This window comes from Lissotriton vulgaris, chromosome 9, assembly GCF_964263255.1.
Source record: "Lissotriton vulgaris chromosome 9, aLisVul1.2, whole genome shotgun sequence".
Taxonomy (NCBI): domain Eukaryota; kingdom Metazoa; phylum Chordata; class Amphibia; order Caudata; family Salamandridae; genus Lissotriton; species Lissotriton vulgaris.
In genome coordinates this window covers 686,438,076-686,458,194 of record NC_141697.1, presented here as the reverse complement: position 1 = coordinate 686,458,194, position 20,119 = coordinate 686,438,076, and the positions used below count along the sequence as shown (strand labels likewise).

Below are 20,119 nucleotides of genomic sequence, written 5' to 3'. Positions count from 1 at the left end.
TCATAGCGCGAGAAGATGTAGTTCGTGGTTCATGCTGCTGGAGTAGCGCTTTGGTAGATCGAGGGGTGTGAAAACATGGTCATAAGCTTACCCATTTTCAATTCAAGACTTGTTCTGTGGGGCCAGTTAGTAATAATTATGTTTCACAGACAATGGAAAAGGAAAGAACTACAACAACGCGTCGGAGCGCAGGGAATTGTAGTTCTTAGATCGTGCTTGTGTCTTAATGTTTAGGATAGATAGAGCGTGTGTATAATGAAGTAAATTCAAAGTTCTCCCTTTTGATTATTTAACTTGCTCTGTGAGGCCAAAGTGTAATGATTAAACATGCGTCTTATCCATGCAGGAAATAGCTCTCATAGTGCTCTGAATCAAAGCAAGAATCTTTTTAATAGGAGGCACGAGAGGCAGAGTGAAGCAGAATTTATAAAAATAATAAGGCACCAAGGATGTAACTTGAACATTGTATCTGCACCCGACTTGTATCGGAACGCAGTATTATTTACAGTCTTATCTGTTAAGTTCAAATACACTCACACCTAATGAAGGCTGTGGATATATAAATAACTTGCTCTATAAAGTGCCAGACAAGATCCCTAAACCAACTAGTTGGATAGAGGATAGTATAGGCATTGGTGGCTGTTTAACACTATGTAGAGTTGTGACTACAGGCGTATATGTGCCGGCCAGGCAGGTTGAAAGTGGTGGTAGATACCTATCTTTCAGTAGTCCTCCACACACAAGGGTACGTATCATGTCATAGGTGACAAGGCGCTACAAGAATATAATCATCCCTTTAACTCAAAGCTGTCCAGGGTATCTCATCATTCAACCTGTTAACATCAGAAGCCAATCTAAAGACCCATTTCTGTTCTTTGAGAAAGAGGAATCTAGAGATATCAGTAACATGTGGTGCAACATAGGGTTTCTCTAAAACAGTCCAGGTGAACTCAGTTTCTTGGTGGTTATACTCCAGGAAGTGTTTCGACAGTTTAGATACGTTTTTTTCGCAACGGAACACACTTTTGTGCTCGAGTATTCTGGTCCTTATCTTCCTGGTAGATTAGATTGGAACTGTTGCAGTTGGTGAACTGTTTCTGCATCCAAGGACGGCTGGTACCTATGTCTACCTCGAAGGAGCGGGCAGTCTGAGGGCACACTGAGCAGGTACCGCAGGGATGGTATCCTGTTACCGCTGGAAGGTCCCATAACGTGCCAACGGATCTAGTGGACGTATCTTTGGGTCGCGTTTGGACCAATTTATCTCGCAGACTGGTTGACCTCTTGAAAGCGAATAGCGGAGGCTCGATTTTGTTATTGCCTGCATTCAGGAGCTTCCAGTGTCGCCTGACTATTCTTTGTAAGGTGTTAGACTTTGTATTGAAAGTACTAACAAAAGTGATGCGTTCTGATGGTGGTTTTGGCACGGTGGATCTAGTAGGCTCAGGCGGTTGTTGTTAATGGCCCGTTTCAACGAGCGTTTAATTAGTCTCTTCGGATACTGTCTCTCTGTTAGTTGGTGACTCAATTCAGTGGCATGTTTAGTGAAAGACTCACTCTCTGAGCAGTTTCGTCGGACTCGAAGAAATTGCCCAAAGGGCAAATTATCTCTGAGCGCATTGGGATGCTGGCTCTGATATAATAGGAGAGAGTTCCTAGCCATAGGCTTGCGGAATAGCTCACTTTGTAGTCCTGAGTCGGTAGCATAGATCGATAAATCCAAAAAAGAAATCCTGTGTCTGTTGATCTCAATGGTGAATCTCAAGAATTGGTTTTGTAGATTCAACCATTGGTGAAACAGGAGAATTGAGTCATGGTCCCCTCTCCAAATCACCAAGATGCCGTCTATATACCTCTTCCACCACTTAATATAAGGGTGGAAGGGGTTGGTGGGCGTCAGGACATGTTGTTGCTCGAAAGTATGCAGAAACAAAAATATGATGCTATGGGACCAATTGTATCTCAAACAATGCTCAAACAGGTTTATAAATTAACTATCTGATCCTATTTCTTATTTTAGAAGCAATCTCTACAATTCAAATATGTCTGATACCCGCCGCTCTCTCAATAAATTAATTATATTCACCGGATATGTCTTCCTTTTTTGGAGCTTTAATGTATTTTCACAGTATCTTGTGTTTCATTACTTTCTTTTTTATATAGTATAAACATCTATATTACACTATTTACAAACAAAGAATCACATATACAAATTTCTACACAACATAGGAAAAATAGGTTGAACATTTGTTCATTATTTCTAATAGCCCAAACTACTTAAATGGATGCTCTATCATCTGTTATCTAAGGAGCATTCCTATTTCAACAAGTACACCTCATCACAGCAGAATTATGCGCAATCCTCATTTGATCCGTATTCTTTTAAACTACTGCTGATTATTGCTTTTCCTTGAGTGTTAATTCATAGGGTGTCCATATCCAAGATTGTCGACGCGTTTCAGCCCCTTAACTTGCGGGCCTCATCAGGACTAGGGCTTTTATCAAAGCATAACAAGTATGCTAAACCTATTTCTTTGAACGTGTGTTCCAATTACTGCCGGGTGGGAAGGCTACCCAAATGCATTAGGGCGAAGCCATAAGACAAAGATTCCGTCTTACAAATGTGCCACAATGTATCACTTGAAGGGACTTCGCATATTATTTCTTGTCGTCCCTGGCACACACTTCTATTTCGGGATGTATTCTTTATAAATTATACCATCCACAGGCTGCTAATGTTCCGGCAAGCTGTTCCAGGCACAGGCTATCACTGCAACGCCATTCCACACTTCCGCATAGAAAGTATGGACATACAGATTCGCCAGGCTCGGGGCGAAAATGCTGCCCATACTGGTCCCGGACGTCTGAAGGTACACTGTGTCCTCATATTTGAAAAAATTGTCTTTCATGGTCAATTTGGCCAAAGACATAATGAAAGGGACAGGTGTAATAGAGTCCAACTCAGTTTGGCATAGGATGCTACCGATGGTTTCTAGAGTCTCATCCGGAGGTATTGACGTGTATAGGGACTCCACGTCAAATGAGACCAGGTAGTCTGTCTCAACATTATACTCAATCTCAGGTATGGCTCTTAACACATCCGTGGTGTCTTTGAGGTAGGTGGGCATGGTGGCGACCAAAGGTCTCAAAAAATGGTCCACAAAAGCCGACAACGGCTCTAGAATGGAGCCTAGACCAGAAATAATTGGTCTCCCAGGTGGTGGTCTCTGGGGTTTGTGCCCTTTGGGTAAAGTGTAAAAATACGGCATGGTTGGATTTACAGTCACTAGGAACCCAGCTTCTTGGTTCGTGATCCACCCTTCACTTAGAGCTTCCTCTACCAGGATTTTGATTTCTGTGGAAAGTCTGGGAGTTGGGTCCATCTCAAGGGGTTGATAGGATGTTAAGACGCTTAACTGTCTTAAGCATTCTGCTTTGTAGTCAGTGGTATTTTGTATTACGATCGCACCCCCTTTGTCAGCGGGCTTGATCGTAATAGAGTGATCTTGTGTCAGGGCCTTTAAGGCCAGTTGTTCAGCCTTGGATAAGTTGACAAACTCTTTTTAGGAGCATTCCATATTTTGTTGACGTCATCTCTAACTGTTTGCTCAAAAGTGGCCACTTGGGGTGGTATCTGATGGGCAGGAGGACAAAAGGTGGATTTCTTCTTTAGGCCAGTATTTGTGGTAGTGGCTGAGTCTGCGCTGGTTTCTTTATCTTGAAAAAAGTATTTTAGCCGAAGCTTCCGAAAAAACTGCGCCTGCTCTACTTGAGGTGTAAAGGGATCCCCAGTGTTTGTGATCACAAATCCCAGGCCTTTGTTAAGAACAAATTCTTCCTGGTCAGTCAAAGTTTTGGTGCTCAAATTGACGCCCAAGCTGGACATTAATCGTTCCCTGTTTGGGCAGGAGCTCTCCTGGTTTGACTCCGGGTACCTGCATGGGGGTCCCTCCGATGTGTCCCAATGTACTTGTGGTTGGGCGTTTCTTTTTTTGCCTCGCGGGGGTCTTTGGCCAAACCCTAAAAAAGACTGGTTTCCATAGTTGGATTGGTAACCAGGGAATGGACCCATATGTGGCTGAAAAGGGTATTGTGGCTGAACTGGTGGACCTCAATTAGAGGGTGGCCACCAAGGTTGAAATTGGCCAGTAGGTTGACCTCTATAGTTTTGAAAACGTTGTGATTGACCTCTTCCCCTCATGATGGATGGTGGATTGTTGGTGGTGTCTGGATCACTGTTTGATCCTGAGCTGGAGCCTGAGTAGTTTGAACCATATCTTTTGCCGCTATTCCTAAAATCAGGTGGTTTGTAAGAGTCGCTCGTATAGGGGTATACCACGTCGTGTTTAAATTTAGCCAGGTCTTTTTTAAATTTTTCAATATTGGCTTGTAGGATCGGGCCTTTGAACTCATTATTGGTTTTATTTGATTCGTCTTGCTGTTTTTTAAAAAGAGTTGGTGTAACGGTAGTTTTAATGGCTGCTTCTAGTATCTGTATCTCAACCAGGATTTGGTCGGCCACCCGTTTGGCAGTACTGATTATCAAAATAAGCCAATCACAGGTACTCATATTAATTTTAACCAGATTATCTAAGTTTGAGGTAATATTTACTCCTAAATATAATGCATTATCAACTATCCGAACGTCATTATGAGTGCCTTTATTATTAATTATTATCTGGGTTTTATCTTGATTCAGTTTGTAGCCGGAGATTTCTCCAAAATGACTTGCTTCCTCTTCCATTAGATTAACTGCTTCGCTTGGGTTGGTTTTGACAATTGCGATGTCATCTGCGTAAGCCAGGGTCTTGGTTTCTCCGTTTGGGGTCCTCATAGGTGTTATGGCTAAATTAGTTTCTAGCCTGCGAATAAACGGGTCAATAAATATAGCGAATAATAAAGGGGAGCATGGGCAACCCTGCCTTGTCCCTCTAGTCACTTTGATGTTATCTGAGATGTCCCCATTGATTATAACCACGGCTTCCGGATTGACATATAACATGCAAACAGCATTGATAAAATGTTCCCGAATCCCACTCTTTGACATAGCAGTCCAAAGATTTTGCCAGGAGACCCTATCGAAGGCCTTCTCTGCATCTAATAATATGAGCGCCATAGGGACTCCTGCTACTTCTGCTATGTCAAAGAGTGGGATCACCCTCTGAATATGATCGGTGGTAGATCTGCCTGGAACGAATCAATGTTGCCTACTTGAGATAATCTTATGTATTACTGGGGCGAGTCTACTAGCTAACAATTTAGAATAGATTTTAGAGTCACTATTTATTAAAGTATATGGGTGGTAGGCCCCTAACTCTGTGGGGTCTTTGTTCTTCTTAGGGAATACAATAATTTTCGCACAAGCCCAAGATTCCGGTGGCCGCCCTCCTTGAAAACATGAGCCATTAATTCAGTTAAAATTCCTTATGAAATCTCGCATAAAATTCTGTGAAAATTTAAACCGGCTACTTTTCCTGGGGAAAGGCTGTTTATTGACAGAAGGATTTCTACCCATTGAGGTATCTCTGACAGGGCTTGTGGGAGCTGATTCCCCATGACTGAACCTAGATATTCCTCAATTTTGACCTGGCTTTTGTTAGTCTCCATATATAAGTCCTGGTAATAATTCACAAATGCTTCCCTTATCTCTTTGGGGTCTTGTGTAAGGCCATTAATAGGATATCTGATCTCTTTAATCATGTTTGCCATGCTCTGCTGTCTTGTTCGGACTGCTAGTTGATGTCCTACCGGCTCACTTAATTCGTAAATTTTCTCTTTATTCAAAGTAGCTTTGCATATTGCTTTTCCAGTAAAGATCTCTACTATTTTGTTCCTTTCGATGGCTACATCTTGTACTGCCCCTTCAATATCCAAGCCCCCCCCGAACTGCTCTTATAAGATATTCTTCCGTTATTGCTAGATTTTCCTGCAATATTTTTAAGTTTTGTTTCGCCTCTTGGTTGCTCTTAATTGAGAATCTGAGAGTTTCTCCCCTGATTCCCGCCTTGAGTGCGTCCCAAACCACTTCCAACGGAGCGCTACCCAGATTATACCCTAGAAATTCTGGAATCCAGCTTTCCATGAGCTGACAATATTTTTCGTTTACCAATAGAGCCCTTTCAAATGTCCATCTATTGTGGTCCTGTTGTATCTCCCCGGTGTCAATACTTAAAATTAGGGGATTATGATCTGATAGAACCCTGGGTAATCTATCTATCAAACACTTGGATATGATAGTGTGGGAGGCAAATATATAATCCAGCCTAGAGAAACTTAGAATTTGGGTGAGAGAAGAAGGTAAAGCCAGGATTATTTGGGTGTTTCAACTGCCAACAATCGTATATCCCATGTGTATTGAATAATTCCTGGAGGGCTCTAAATACTTTTGGTTTCCTACCCTGGTATACAAAATTGTGCCCCGACGACCAGTCAGATGGTAAGTTTAGATTAAAATCACAACATACGATCATTGGGAACGACCAGTGTACCAGTTCATTAGACATAAATTCCAGGAAGTCTGGATCATCTGTAACACACCCATACACAGAGCAAATAGTTACTTTTTTTCCAACACCGTATTGGCACTCCGTAATTGCCCACCATCCAAATTTATCGTCGGTTGAGCTTATAAATTGAAGCCCCCCTCCACCTGCCAAAATAGCCACCCCTCGTGTTTTAGTTGCCTGTGTTGTAGCTGTGACCAATCTATATCCGAGAGTTTTCAGGAGCTGCATTTGGGACCCCTCCACATGGGTCTCCTGAAGACATATAATTTCCGCCCCGATTGATTTAAGACCTATTGCTGTTCTCTGTCTTCTCTTCGGATCGTTAAGGCCACAAATATTAATGGGTAATATTCTTAATTTAGCCATTCATGAAATTAGGTCCTGCCCTACTTATTTTTAGTACTTTGCCCAATCTCATAGACCTCCTTTTTTTGAATGTCCCATCTGTTACGAGGTTAAATTCCAAAATATTGGTCCTGGTTATAGCCCTGACTAAGGCTCCTGTCCTGATTCCCTGCCTGTATGCCCACCCCCTCCCCACCTCCCCTGTCCACCCCCTAAGAAACCCTGCACCCCCTCCCCTAGAGCCCGCCCACCACCCTCTACCACCCAATGACAGTTGTTGCTTCATGGGGCAATGTTTTTTAGATTTGTGTTTTTCTTTGCAAGCTGCCAATCCTACATGCGCACATTGGTCTGTGACTGACATCGGCATCGTACATCTATCTATCGGTTTCTGGCATTTCAGTCGTCTTCAGCCCGGCTTGCTTGAATCCAGTGGCAAAGTGAGCAAGGGACTCACGTCTGAGCATACCCTGCCAACTTATCGCGAACAAAGTGGTACAAAAGGGGGTGGTGATGGACGGAGCATCTGAACCAATCAAACACTCACACCCAGTCAACAGATCTGGGTTTAATCCATCACCGTTCTTTATCCCACTCTGCCACCCCAGTTCAGACATGGCCATATATCCATCACCACCCCCTTTTGTACCCCTTTTGTACAGCTCTGGAACTTTCTAGCGCCCATCTTCTCGTCTTTCCATGATGCCGTTAGTTTTTCTTTTGCTTTGCAACCCATTCTGAAATGGTTTTCCTTCCCGCAGCCTTGACATATTTGTCCAATAGTGGAAAATGTACCTTCATGTGGAAAGGAAAATCCACAGTGGAAACACAATCTATTTTTCTTCTGGTACATCACTCTCTAGGCCTCTACCTTGTGTTTCTGCTTGCTTTTCATGATCAATGCTGATTCATTTTGGGTTGTTCCAGCTTCCATATCAACAGCTAGCCAATTAGCACATTCCTCCGCCCTTGCAGCCATGAGCACTTTCTCCAAGCTGAGCATTTCTCACAACATGCAATCACAGAGGCAACCATCGATAACTCTAAGAAGCATGGCTTCTTCGTCATTGAATTCACTGAACTTGCAATGCTTTATCTGCCTATCAAGTCACTCAACAAACTCATCCATCATCGAACCAGGTTGCTGTCTTGCGTGGTTGAAAGTGTATCTTTAATAGTCGACATTCGGCATTGGATTGAACTTGGCCTCCAACGTCTTCTTGATTTGATGGTATGATACGTACTTAGCTTGTGGTATCTTCTTTATCACCTCTTTTTTTGTCACCTGCAAGGTTCTTTAAGTATTTGATGATCTTTTTGCCTTCTACTTCTTCTTTACTATCCATGAAGTCATTGAACGTTTCAATCCAGGCAGTCCATCTGGTGCCAATCTTCTGCTTTTTAGCGGTACAAAAGGAGGTGGTGGTTTCAGGAACACAGCAACATTGTATTTTGTGCTGATTCTTACTGACATCGAGAGTATTTGCTGTTCAGGCAGCATTTGATCTTCAGCGTCTCTTGGCCAGGTGGCAGCTTTGCAAGTATTAGCCTGCTCACTGTTACTTTGGTCGTCACGCTCGAGCTGAGGTCGGCAGGCGCCATCTTTCTTCTCCACAGTGAGAAATGGTTTCACTTCTTGCACATGCTCTTCACCACTTTCGGCATTATGCCTTATACCTGACTATTGCTGACTTTAGGGTTTCTCTGTGCCTGGTCAGCTTTGCCTTTATCACTTTCTTGCACCTGACTGTCACTTAATTTGGTGCTTCCTCATACCTGGTTGTCACTTAGCATTTCTGCTTTGTACTTTTGCTGGCTCTGTGTTATGCTGTGGTGCAATATCCCTTCTTTCGGCCATACCAGTATATTTTTGGCAGGCTTATTAATTGTGCTCCTCCGTAGGACCTTCAGCTTCTTCAAAGGCCTATCAAAAGCTGGAATTGCACTTTGACTCAACATACACCCACAGTAGATTGGTTCTTGAGGCGCACGTGTTACACATGAGCAGTTTGCTGGACCAAAGCAAACTCTAAGGGAGAGCACTCTTATAACCTTTGCGGGCATATATCCCCTATCTCATCGCCAGTTGTAGCATCCTACCCAGCTTGGGAACATGTACCAGACCAGGCCACACATGTTTTGCACATCTTTATTCTTCAGTATGCAACCATTAACTGAACGATGTGCGTCACAAACTTTATTAACCCTACCCACCAGATTGAATAATACTTGTAAGCTGCCTGCCAAGGACCACTTGACACCTCATAGACACAAACACAAGACACGCATTAGCTATTCCATGTGAACATTCTGATTTGCCATATTATAGTGTGCTTCTGTTGAAACTACAACCGCACAAAAACTTTGCATATTTGATATTCAATAATTGTGATATTATATTTTATAATACATTTAGAACAATATAAATCTGGGTGGCTTTCTACAGGGTCTTTTTCTGCTTGACTTTTTATAAACTATGTTAAAAGTACTTTATTGTACCTGAATATGTTATTCTTGCATCCAGAGGTAATATTGATGCTTTCTGCTATTGAATTCAAAACCTCAAAGCATCCCACCATTACAACTCAAAAACCCACCATTACAACTATTCAAATGGTACAGCTTAATTTTCCCAATCTGTCACATCAGTGGAGTAGTCTTCATTCTATCTTGTGCGAAATCTTTCTCTGTGTTATACTGGCATGAGGGAAATACTTGGGGGAAGGGTTAGTATAGATCTCAAAAGCATATGTTCCACAATGTCTAAACTATTAGTATTCGAACTGCCCCATAATTCCGTGCAATACAATACAGACCCCATTGCCTTTACATTATAAATGTCAATATTACATCCACTACATCAACATAACAAGTAGGTTGCAAGATAAGAATAATGTAAGTAAATGTTTAGGTGAGAATAGTAATTAGTACATAGGAAAGTTGAGCACTTAATTGACAACAATAGATTGCCGCGTGCCCAATACTGGCTGGGATAGACTTTGTGCTCCAACATTCCAATGTTTGTCTTTCTGTTTTTCCATGTTTATTTTAGAACATTCTATCCTCAGTGGATGGAATGTCCTAAGAGCACTAGAGCTCTTGTGCCTTGTGATAAACTGGTTATTAAAGTCCCTCTACCTTGTTATATTACCTTGCCTGCGGTTCAGGCCCATGACTGTGGTTCAGAGTCTTTAATAACCAGTGTAGCCCTTGGCAATGAGCAATAATGCAATATTATTTGCTTACCGCGGCAGTGTAGTGGTAAGCCATGCACTAGGTTATATATTTTTGTAGGTCTTTATTATCGACCTCAATATAGTGTCATGTGACAGTCTACGAGTGGTCAGCACTGCAAAAAGAAATGTATTACTGGAGGGCTGTGCATGTGAGTCTAGCAACACTGGGTAGAAAGTGCTAGAGTAGGAATTGTTCACTTGAGGAGTCCCTAACATCCAACATTGGTCAAAGGAGATGTATATGGCTGACACCCAAGATTAAAATGTGAGTCCTTTCAGTTTGTCAAAAGAATGATGAAAGTGAAGAGAGCTGTTTGTGTGAAGTCTCAGAAAAAGTGGGCTCTCTTTACAGTTCCGGTTTGTCTGTTTCTTCCATGTTTTCCAAATCTGGATCCACAGAAGTCGATGCGTGTATTTCCATGCCGTGTGCCCAAGGCGGTACCTGTGAAAGCCTCGCCAGCGGTTTCTTGTGCCACTGCCCTCCAGAATGGACCGGAAGGACATGCCAACTTGGTAGGCACCCTCATTCCATTTTAATGGAACACTATCATTGCATGGAAATATAAATACCCTTTAAATGTGTGCATGTGGTTGAGAGAGAACGATTCATAGATGGGGTAAGAGCAATGGCAAATGGGATAGCGATAGAATATCTGAAATATTGGAATTAGTTGAAGGAAGAACAAACTGGCAGATCATCTTGGGAGATCATCTAACTTGTTGGTTGTGCTATGCATGGCCTTCGCCCAACCATGCCAGGACAACACAGACTGCTGGGAGTGGGTGGGTGTCTTGTTACCTCCCAAGTTGTATAAGGAATACTACTGTCCCATCCCAAGTCCTTTTTGTGATAAGCTAATTGGCTATTATAAGATCTGTCAGTGTGGTTAGTAAGCCTGTTATACAGATGACCAAGCTCTTCTGCACTTTGCTCAACCAGCATTTTCTTCAGTCTAATTCATCGACCTTCCATGCCTGAATAATTAGTAAACTGTGGACGCTCAATGCTGACAAGACAGAAGTGCTAATCATGGGCTAAGAAAGTCTGTGAAGCTACTTTTTGTGCCTAGTGAGATTGAGTTTAACCACCACACCCCATGTCCTCTAGTTAACATGGATAAAATCTTGAGGAACAAATTAATATAACGCTTTCTTCCTCTTTCCACAAAATGAAGATCCATAGGAAGATTTTGCTATTCATTCCTTAGCATCTGTGGGTCCCGGTGGTGGTGGCAAGTGGTAATTTGAGAATTAACTACAGCAGAACATGCCAGCTGGGATTGTCCCTTAGTTTAATCAGTGGTATGACAAGGGTGCCATGCACCTTAATACAAGCAAAGGAAATTGACTCTCCAGCCTCCGACTGGATATTAAATAATAATAATAAATAAAGACATTTATAAAGTGCACAGTCACCCCAAATGGGGTGTCCCGGCGCTTATACAGACAGTGCCCAAAGTAGAGGAGATTGCATATCTAGTCATTACGACTAAAGAGTCAGGTCTTCAAGGCCTTTCCGAATTCCTGTTTGGACTGCATCATGTGTGGGTGGGACGGAAGGTTATTCCAGCACTTGGTGGTCCCCACCTCGAATGTCCTACCCCCCATTTGTGCCTTTGCAAAACCGGGGGTGGAGAGGTAACATTTGTGGTTAGACCTTAGGCGTCTGTCCTGTTGAAATGGACGAAATCTCAGGTAGTTAGGCCCTTTCCCTTGATACGCTCGGAAGGCAAACTTAAGGGCCTTATATTCGAAACATTTGGCTATCGGCAGCCAATGGAGTTGCCAGAGGTGGGGTGAGATGCGTTGGCGGAGCGGGACCTTACAGACTAGTCTAGCTGCAGCATTCTGAATAATCTGGAGGCTATGGATCAATCCAATCGGCATGCCCATGGACAGACCATTAGCGTAGTCGAGGTGGGAAGTGACTAAAGCATGGACCACGGTTTTGCGAGCAGACTCTGGCAAGAAATCAATAAATTTTCCGATAGTTTTACATTTGCCAAAGCAGGCCACAGATACCAGTTGAACGTGGGTGGCGAGGAACAGGTCTAAGTTCTTGACAGATTCCACTGAGTGGCAGCCTCTCCCAATTCAATTGGCCACCACAAGTTCGTCAAGGGAATAGCTTGGTTAAAAAACACAAGACCTCCGTCTTGTCAGCATTTAGCTTTAAGAAGTTGTGGTTCATCCAAGCTTATATGTTTTGAAGGCACTCTTTAAGTGGGTCAAAGGTGGAATCTGACACTCCGCTGAAGGTGAACAGCAGCTAAGTGTCATCCACGTAGGATGTCACCGTGATCCCCATTTTGGCGATGAACTCCGCCATGGGTGTTAGGTAGATATTAAAAAGAATCAGGCTCAGGGCTGAACCCTGCGGTACCCCCATTTTAATGGTTTAGCGGGCGAGATGAAAGGCTGGGTCGAGACCTGTTGTTCTTGGTCATGCAGGTCAGATGTAATCCAATTCAGCGCCTTCCCCTGGATGCCTATACAATTAAGGCAATCTAATAAAATGGGATGGGACACCGTGTCAAACGCTGCTGACAGGTCTAAAAGCACCAGCATGGCAGTGGAGCCTTAATTGGAGTACAGAGGGCTCCTTGTCCTCAGGGCTCTAGGGCCACTACTCCTTTCTGCTCATAAAGCTCAGTCTTAGCACCAAGAATCCAATGCAGAGCCATCTGTTCCAAACATGTCATATTGCAAAGAATGTAATGTAGTTTGAAAATTGTGACGCAAGGCCCCTCTACTGGAGTGCCAGTGTGTGCCTCTTCTCCTTCCAAGAGCATTCATGATTACCTGAAGATTGGGGTTACAGAAAAAAGTTGATAGCAACCGAACGTGGAACAGCAAAAATATTTAGGTCCCAAGTGACATAGTTGAGCTTTATCACCATGTCATTTTAGCCTTCTGCTTTTCAGTCAGATTTTAAAGTTGAGGAGATGGCATCATGCTCTTGAGCTGGGCAGAAGGCAAGCAAAGAACAAGATGGGAGGCAGAAAAAGGCTGGTGAGTAGAACTGGGTAGAGAGGAACTAATACATAGAAAGACAGATAGAGACACAAAAAAAGGAAGAGAGTAAAAAAAAACCTTAGGGCCTGATTACGAGTTTGGCGGTCTTGTAGCTGCCAGACTCGTGGAGGCGCAGGAGTGGCAGTCCACCGTTTTTCTGATTACGACTTTACTAATCCTATCAGCAGTCATTCCCTGGCGTTGGCCCAGGAGCGCCACAATGCATTATGCTGAGCAGGGACTGGCGCACCCAGCAAAGTAAAGCTAACAGAATTACAGACACCATTTTTGATCCACTCATTAAATTACTGTGTATGTATCAATTGAACAAGTCCCAGATCCAATCGCTGCAAAGGGTCCAAACGCGTGTTGGCTGTGGGAGGAATACAAATAGTTGATGACCCAGAAGAGAGAGATGGAGAGAAAGATAGGGAGATGGAATATCAGCTGGAAGAAGGGAATAACCAGTACTAAAGTGACTTTCTATTGATGTATCCTGCACCTACAGATTATGTACATTTTAATAACATTTTATGCTGTATTGTAATCGTGTTCTGTTACAGATTCCAATGAGTGTGATCACAGCCCCTGTGTGCATGCTCGAGGATGCAAAAACCTGATTGGAGGATATTTTTGTGACTGTCGTGAGGGTTGGACTGGTCAAAACTGCAACATCAGTAAGAATTTTTTTTTACCATTTGTGATCTTTTGCTTGTGATGCAAGGAGGCCTTATGGCACCTCTGCTGGTCAAACATGTACTCTCTTGCCCCTTGTTAGTCCAAGACCGACTCAGGGCATTCTCCCATGGTGGATGAAGATTGTCAATTAGTCAGTCTCTCAGCCTCTCCAGTATGTTGTGTGAGCTAGTATATGTGTTGGCCTCAGATAAAGAACACCAAATTATCTTAGAATTGGTAGCAAACAGGACCTGTTCGCAATCCATATGTTGTCTACAGAAGAGTTGAATTGGTTGACGCTTGAGTTGGTGACAAGTTGCATCTGATAATGTAAATTTATGCTGGACCCATGCAAGATCTAATGATCAGTTTCTGCAGTTCCCAAACAGGATGTGTTTTGCTTCCCTAGAAAGCATCAGAGTGTCTTGGAGGAAGAGAAAAACATTAGAATACCTGAGGCATACAAGAAAGGAAGCTATGGATTAACTTGTCTAGAATTACCGATTTAACAGCTATGAACTACTACTCCTGAACTCGCAGAGGGATATTACAGATTAGGCAAATGCACATGCAGAGGTACTGTGGGTTAACTTTGAATTCCAGGTACGTAGAGTTTCAGGAGTATTACGAGGAAGAGTTGGGACATTTATATAAAAGAAAAGCTTGAGGAAGGGAGAAGTTAAACACTGCTTGATTGTGTCACAGCATTCCTTCCAGATGGTGAACATAACCAGCAATTCACAGAAATCGATCCAAAGGCTCTTTTCAGCAAGCCATTACTTTTGGCATTATTTCACCGTTTAAATATTTAGTTTAGGGCCTTAATCCTCAGGTGAAGCCAATGAAAACTGCTCTTTACCAGTCTGATGTTAACATTTACCCGGAAAGGCATATGTAGCAAATTTATGGATTATAAGAGCACTGAATCTTAGGTGTTTCCCCCTTCCTAAACACTATTGTTACATGCAAGTTGCTGAAAGCACACATCTTGCCTTGGTCATTGGCCAGTGTTGTTTACATTTTTTTGGTTGTATAATGGATCCATTTCCTTGCGTTTCTTGTGGTAACATGTAGCGATATAGCTTGCCTCAGTATGGTCCAACAGCATAAGGCCCACTAGTTTGTACTTAATTCTTTAAGTATATTTGACTTGCCCAAATATTGGCACCGTTTACTTTATCTGTTTTGTTCTGGTGACTAGTTAAATACAGTCTGCCTGCCTACTTCATTCATGTCTGATCAGTAAAGGCCATCTTTGGTGGGCCACTGGTGGATTTTTTTGCATACTTCTGTGTTGATAATACATTTGAATGTTTGCTTTGTCTATTATTTATAGATAGCTTCTGGTGTACTTTTTTGTTTTTGCATTGAATCTGTTGACTGCTGTGACTTGTTGGACTGCTTCTGATTACATTATGTAGACTGAGATATGCTTGATCCCAAAATAGCTCTACTTGACTTTCATATTTTTGGCTATGAAGAAAGGCCCTTGGAAGGTCCAAAATTTCAGTTACAGATATCAGTGATTGGAATGTCTGTTTGTCCACAAACCTGTTTACTTGGGTGGATATATGACTGATGGAATCTACATTCAGATAACTTGCCAATGACAAGGTCAGAAAGAAACCTTTTTTAGGTCGAGCCTAGCGGCAGCGTTCATATGCTGCTCACTCTGCAAGGCATGCAGTATTTGAGTATGCTGTGTAAGCCTCGCCCACTCTCCGCCCATACTTTTTATTGGCTGGTGTCATTGTCCTTGGTAAATGCTGGCTTCTGATTCATTGTGAGGCTTGTTAGTCCCTCCTTGTTACCGCCCTGTCTCCATTTGATACCGCCCATGAGGACTGGATCTTTTACTTGTGGCGTTACACGGTCTCCTTCATAAGTCGGTAAGCACTTTTTTCTCAAATGATCTTCCTTATTCCACCCACGACATCTCAGCAGGCCTGGTTTTACTAATGTATATTTTTAAATTATAGCGCATCCGCTTTAACTGTAGCGACCAAGCTTAATTAGTTATTTACTTATCGCTGGCCACTTTAGCAATGTATTTATTAAAATAATAGCACGTCCGCTTTAACTATAGCGGTGTACTTATTTAGTTATTTTATTAAAAGTGCACACTGCTTTTGTTAGGGCCGAGCAAGGGGGGGGTGGCGAACATTATAACATTTACAATGACACGCAGACTCACATTTATGCACGTTCAAGCTATTGTCATTGTAAATGAAAATGCCGTTTATTTGTGTTTTAAAAAAGAAGACCTAAATAAAAGGCATTGTCAGTTACAATGCCAATAGCTCAAACTCACGTAAATGCAAGACCTATTACATTGCAAATGCTTGTTGTGTATTGTGTTTGTGATTGTGCTCCCTAATGATGTTGAGCTTGTGTCTGGATCAGAGGCATGGGGTACTGGTTCCCCCTGTTTTTGATCACAGATAATGTTGGGAGTCACTTTCACTGTTGTAGAGATCGTGGGATCATTTTCCTAGAATATGTCTGCCTCGGTGTTGCCATTCTGACTTTACAGGGGTGGTATCTGTGCTTACCTAAGTACAGCTCCCAAATGCAATTGCTCATTTGGTCTTCATTGTGAGTTTTTACTCATTTCCATTACTAAATACTGTCTGTTCTTTATCACTGTGTACAGGAAGTGATGTGTGCCTTGGACGATGCCGAAATGGAGGGAAATGCCAGGTGGGTAGTTCATGCTGTGTAGTGTACAGGACTCTGACATAGGTTTATATTTGCAAATCATAAAAAATGACAACAAGGTGACATTTTGTACATATTTTATGTATTGGGACTTCTGCAGGGCACACCGTCCTTAGAAGCAAGCAAGGTAGGAAGTAACTCTTTCTCCCTGCGCTTCTGTTAATATGAGCTTGACAATTCTGATTAATGTAGAAATAAAGTACATTATACGGGCAGTGAGGCTTATCTGACCCACAGTGTCTAACCTTATTAGACCTCAGGTGAACTTTGTAATTGGATCCTCGTAATGCGCCAAACCAGGAAATATTTTGAACCAGATGTAGTGCTTTCTTTTGGTGGGGAGAAAGCTGTTGATCCAGTTGATCTGTTTATTCAGAACTCTGCAGAGGTTTGACAGAGGCAAGTAGGACATCAACAGAGTCATAATACTGATTCTGAAAATCACGGCACACAGAAAGTAAGGAGTTTTTCTGTCAGATTTATTTAGTATCATCAGAGGAACTAGACAGAGATGCCCCCCCCCCCTCTTGTATTCGTAGTACGCTTGCTTTGGAGCTGTGTGGCACCAGTAAGCAGAACCAGATCATCAAACAGCCAGACTGAGATGGAGGCAAAGAGATGTGCTACCCATATGACCTGTTGAGAACCTTAGCATAGCTAGAACACTCTGGGCTAGAAGAGCACAGAGACATTTGAAGGCTTCCATATTCTCCGGATGGAGAGGGATCTTGCACAATATTGACTGGTGTCAGCAGCGGCTGCTACCAAAAGGGGTGGTGGGGTTGGAGGAGGATTGTAATTTTATGAAAAGGACTTACCTTTAACAGCCGGCAGCCGCCTCTCCTCCGAATCCACCCTCATCCTCTTGATCTTCCTGTCCCGGCTGGCAGCAGGAGGCACCCAGACACACAGGCTCCTCTGAGCCAATCACAGTGCTGCAATGCACAACTGTGATTGGTCTGAGCGTGTGAACCGCTGCTCAGACTGGAACAGGGAGCCTGTGCTTGGTCCTCACCAGGCTGTGTAATGCAGCCTGGTGAGGAACATGCAACGTGTGCATGAACTGTTTGCTCGGCCCAAGAGGGAAGGACAACCAGTTCATGTGCACTTAAGGAGTGCAAACCACGCCTCCCCCTGCTCTGGCCAGCCCCGCCCGCCTCTGACTGCATTAGGAAAAATAAAATGAAAATAACAATACATTATTATCATTTTATTTTCCCTTTTGAGCAGTGGGGCGACGCTCCTCGGCCTTAGCGGAGGAGCCGTCACTGTGTGGTGTAGAGTCTCTGGAAATTATACTCCAGCAGAAATTCTAGAGAATGACTGCTTTGCCTCAGTTTCCTGTCACTCTAGAAGTGTGAAAACACTATAAGGGAACAGGAAGAGGACATTCAGGGCTGTGAGCAGATGATTTTGTAAACGCATGCTCTGAGCAAGTTAAGCAGAAACCCTAGGCACTGAACACTCACAGTTGATATTGTGGTCTCCCTTATCTTTCCCTACTTTCAACTCGATTTTCCTCCATTTTAAATTACTTGTCTTCATAGGTAAATGCATCTTTAAAGCCCCTTGTAGGGCAGAAGTACCTGTAGTTATTAGATGAACTAGAAGCAAAAGGCGTACCTGTGTACATAGTGTGTTTTTATTTTCATCAAGAACATTTCTAGAAAAAAAACAGCATTTAAACTTTCTGCACAGTAATTTCAGAGGGTAAGAACCCACAGCAACAGTCTGAGTGACCTGTCAATCTATTGACACAGTAGATTCATAAAATGATGGGCTGCATTTTCACCTCCTCTCCTGGGGCGTCGTTGGCCTGGCCAGGATCAGCCATTGCACACACAGAGTATTTGACTCGATCTATTTGGAAGCGAGGACAGCATAAAAAATGGAGTGTTGTGGTTCACTGATTAGAGGCGGCAGACCCGTAAGCAGAGAATGGCCCGCGACCAGGGTTCAATTCCCGATGCGGCAGGGTCGTGGACCAGGGTCAAACGGACTTGATAAATCTCGCCTCGGTGCCTACTCTAACCAGGGAACACACTCGGCAAGTCTGGGCATTAAGCTTGCCTCATCTCTACAACGGCCTCCCACAGACGCTGGGGATGCCTGGTTTCACCTAGGAGATACCCAGAAAGGGACCATATCACAGGGAAAACCAGGACGGGTTCCCCAGCGGTCTTCAGCACCAGGATACTCCTTGGAGTCACAGTGCACTTTACAAGTACACCCACATTTACAAGTACACCCACATTTTACATTTACATTTACAAAATATGTTTTCGATTAATTCTGCTTCATCCGTGACTCGATTTCTAAGAAAACCCTGATTTTCTAAAGATCATATCTTGTTGTGGACGAATTGGCAATTTAAATAGAACTTATTTATGATATCAAGTGTGTTTTTTTTTCTTCTGTAGGTACTGGGAAACAATTACAAGTGCCTTTGCCCTCCAGGTTATGTGGACCCCGACTGTGGCACAGAGGTTAGGAACTGCAGCGGTCTAAAGTGCCAGAATGGAGGCCGCTGTGTGGAAGTGGGGAAGCATTTCTTCTGCAGCTGCCCAAGTGGTGTCACCGGTCTATTTTGCGAGGTAAGTAAAATGGGACTTTTCTACCTTGACACACACACACACACTCTATTTCTCCCTCACTCTCTCTCTACCTCTCTCTCTCTCTCTCTCTCTCTCTCTCTCTCCCCCCTCTCTCTCTCCTTCCTTCTCATACTGTGAAATCTATTTGTTGTTTTCTGTACCATTTTGTACCACTGAAATCCCATACAATCGCATCATGGGAATGAAAAATCAAGTTGTGTCAGGACAAACGTGGCGCGGAATATGTTTGTGCCGCACGCTCAAATGAAGCAACTCAAACCATGCCTGCACCTCGTTGGCCTGTCCCTCGCTAAATAGATGGAACATCTACAGAAATATTTTCACATTTTTGTGTAAAAAAATGAGGTAAAAAGTGCTTAGGAAACCTAAGAAAAATGCAAAAATTACAGTGAACATATTTTTTGCCTCAAGGTAATCACCAAAATAATGAACCCGGCTTTATTCAGAAATCACTAGCTGCGTTTATTTTTCAACAATGCTAAAAGTTCAGATGGCAAGCTAATAAAAATATGAGGGTTTCTGTCTCCCTCTCCTTTGTTATGTTATGTTATGTTAATGGACATTTAATATAGAGCAAACGTCTCATCCCCAAAGGGGTATCTCCTGGCACCCTCACGTGAATGTCTCTGCCCCCAATATGTCTCTAGTCAGTAGCGCTCTGGTCTTGTGTCGGTGTTTCGAAGCACTTATACATCGTTCCGCAGCCAGTCTGGGCTTGTTCTGTCTGTAAAACACCCCTTAAATTGATTAAGCTGTTTAGGCCGCGTCTTCCGTGCCAATCCTGTGCATGCTGGTGCACACTGCTCAGCCCTGCCTAAGGCTCAGCTGTTTCCATTTAAATAAATAGTGCCTCGGTTGGTGTGGCTACAGTGTTGGTAACCAGAAGCAGTGCAAGTATTAGCAGAGCTCCAGGATTTTGCCATTTTGGATGCGTCCAATTCACTGAAAAAAAACCAAGCATTTGCAATGCAATAGGTCTCGCATTAGGAACGTTTGAGCTATTGGT

The 20,119-nt window shown here is 43.0% G+C and overlaps 1 protein-coding gene across 1 annotated transcript in view; it reads left to right on the top strand.

Annotated features, from left to right (window-relative positions):
* LOC147692109 (protein jagged-2-like) overlaps positions 1–20,119 on the top strand; it is a 746,472-nt gene that overhangs the window by 607,733 nt on the left and 118,620 nt on the right. The window contains exons 9-12 of the mRNA XM_086938407.1: positions 10,487–10,600; positions 13,666–13,779; positions 16,434–16,480; positions 18,919–19,092. Of these exons, the coding sequence (XP_086794533.1) occupies positions 10,487–10,600; positions 13,666–13,779; positions 16,434–16,480; positions 18,919–19,092 (449 nt within the window). The remainder of the gene's footprint in view (positions 1–10,486; positions 10,601–13,665; positions 13,780–16,433; positions 16,481–18,918; positions 19,093–20,119) is intronic.